This window comes from Bison bison, unplaced genomic scaffold (genome assembly GCF_000754665.1).
Source record: "Bison bison bison isolate TAMUID 2011002044 unplaced genomic scaffold, Bison_UMD1.0 scf7180017850463, whole genome shotgun sequence".
Classification (NCBI taxonomy): Eukaryota; Metazoa; Chordata; class Mammalia; order Artiodactyla; family Bovidae; genus Bison; species Bison bison.
The window spans coordinates 139,921-140,569 of NW_011481036.1; the positions used below are offsets into that span (position 1 = coordinate 139,921).

Here is a 649-nt window from a genome sequence, read left to right on the forward strand (position 1 = left end):
GGGACTACCCACCTGCTCGCCCCGCCCCGCCCCCGTCGGCAGACTACCATCGCTGCATCAAGACCATGAACCGCCGCGGAAAGAGCACACAGCCCTGCGAGTACTACTTCCGCGTGTACCACTCGCTGTGCCCCATCAGCTGGGTGAGCGGACAGAGGGCCGCACGGACGGGCCGGGCGAGGGTGGATGGGTCGGCTGAGTTAGGACGGCGCTCACTCCCCTCTTCCCCACCCCCAGGTGCAGCGCTGGAAAGAGCAGATCAAGGACGGGACTTTCGCTGGGAAAATCTAACGGTCTGAACGCGGCTTCTCCTCCGAAGAATCAGCCCCAGTGACATTCCCCGCCCCATCCTCTCGTCTCCCGGAAAATGGGCCCCACCACCCCAAATCTCACCCCGCTCCGCCCCGTCTTTAAGCCTCAAATAAAGTTGTGTTACTGTTGGTATTAATGTCTTGTCGGTAAGGCAGGGGAGCATCGGGAGGCCCTTCCTGTACCCTGCCGCTGACACTACTGGTTCCAGTCGTGGGAGGGGTGAGGGAGCCCCTCCTGTCCCCTTCCCAGCTCCCCCGCCACCCCCCCAACCCTGCTCCAGCAGGGTCTGCCTTGGCTCTCTGAGTCCCAGCACTCCAGGGTCCTCCTGCCTCTCAGT

The 649-nt window shown here is 63.3% G+C and overlaps 1 protein-coding gene across 1 annotated transcript in view; it reads left to right on the plus strand.

Moving 5' to 3' along the window:
* Nucleotides 1-424, plus strand: part of LOC104994988 (cytochrome c oxidase subunit 6B2) — a 2,157-nt gene extending 1,733 nt beyond the window's left edge. Inside the window, exons 3-4 of the mRNA XM_010848709.1 lie at nt 43-143; nt 238-424. Coding sequence (XP_010847011.1) covers nt 43-143; nt 238-291 — 155 coding nt within the window. The 3' untranslated portion in view covers nt 292-424. The remainder of the gene's footprint in view (nt 1-42; nt 144-237) is intronic.
* Nucleotides 425-649: the final 225 nt, after the last annotated feature.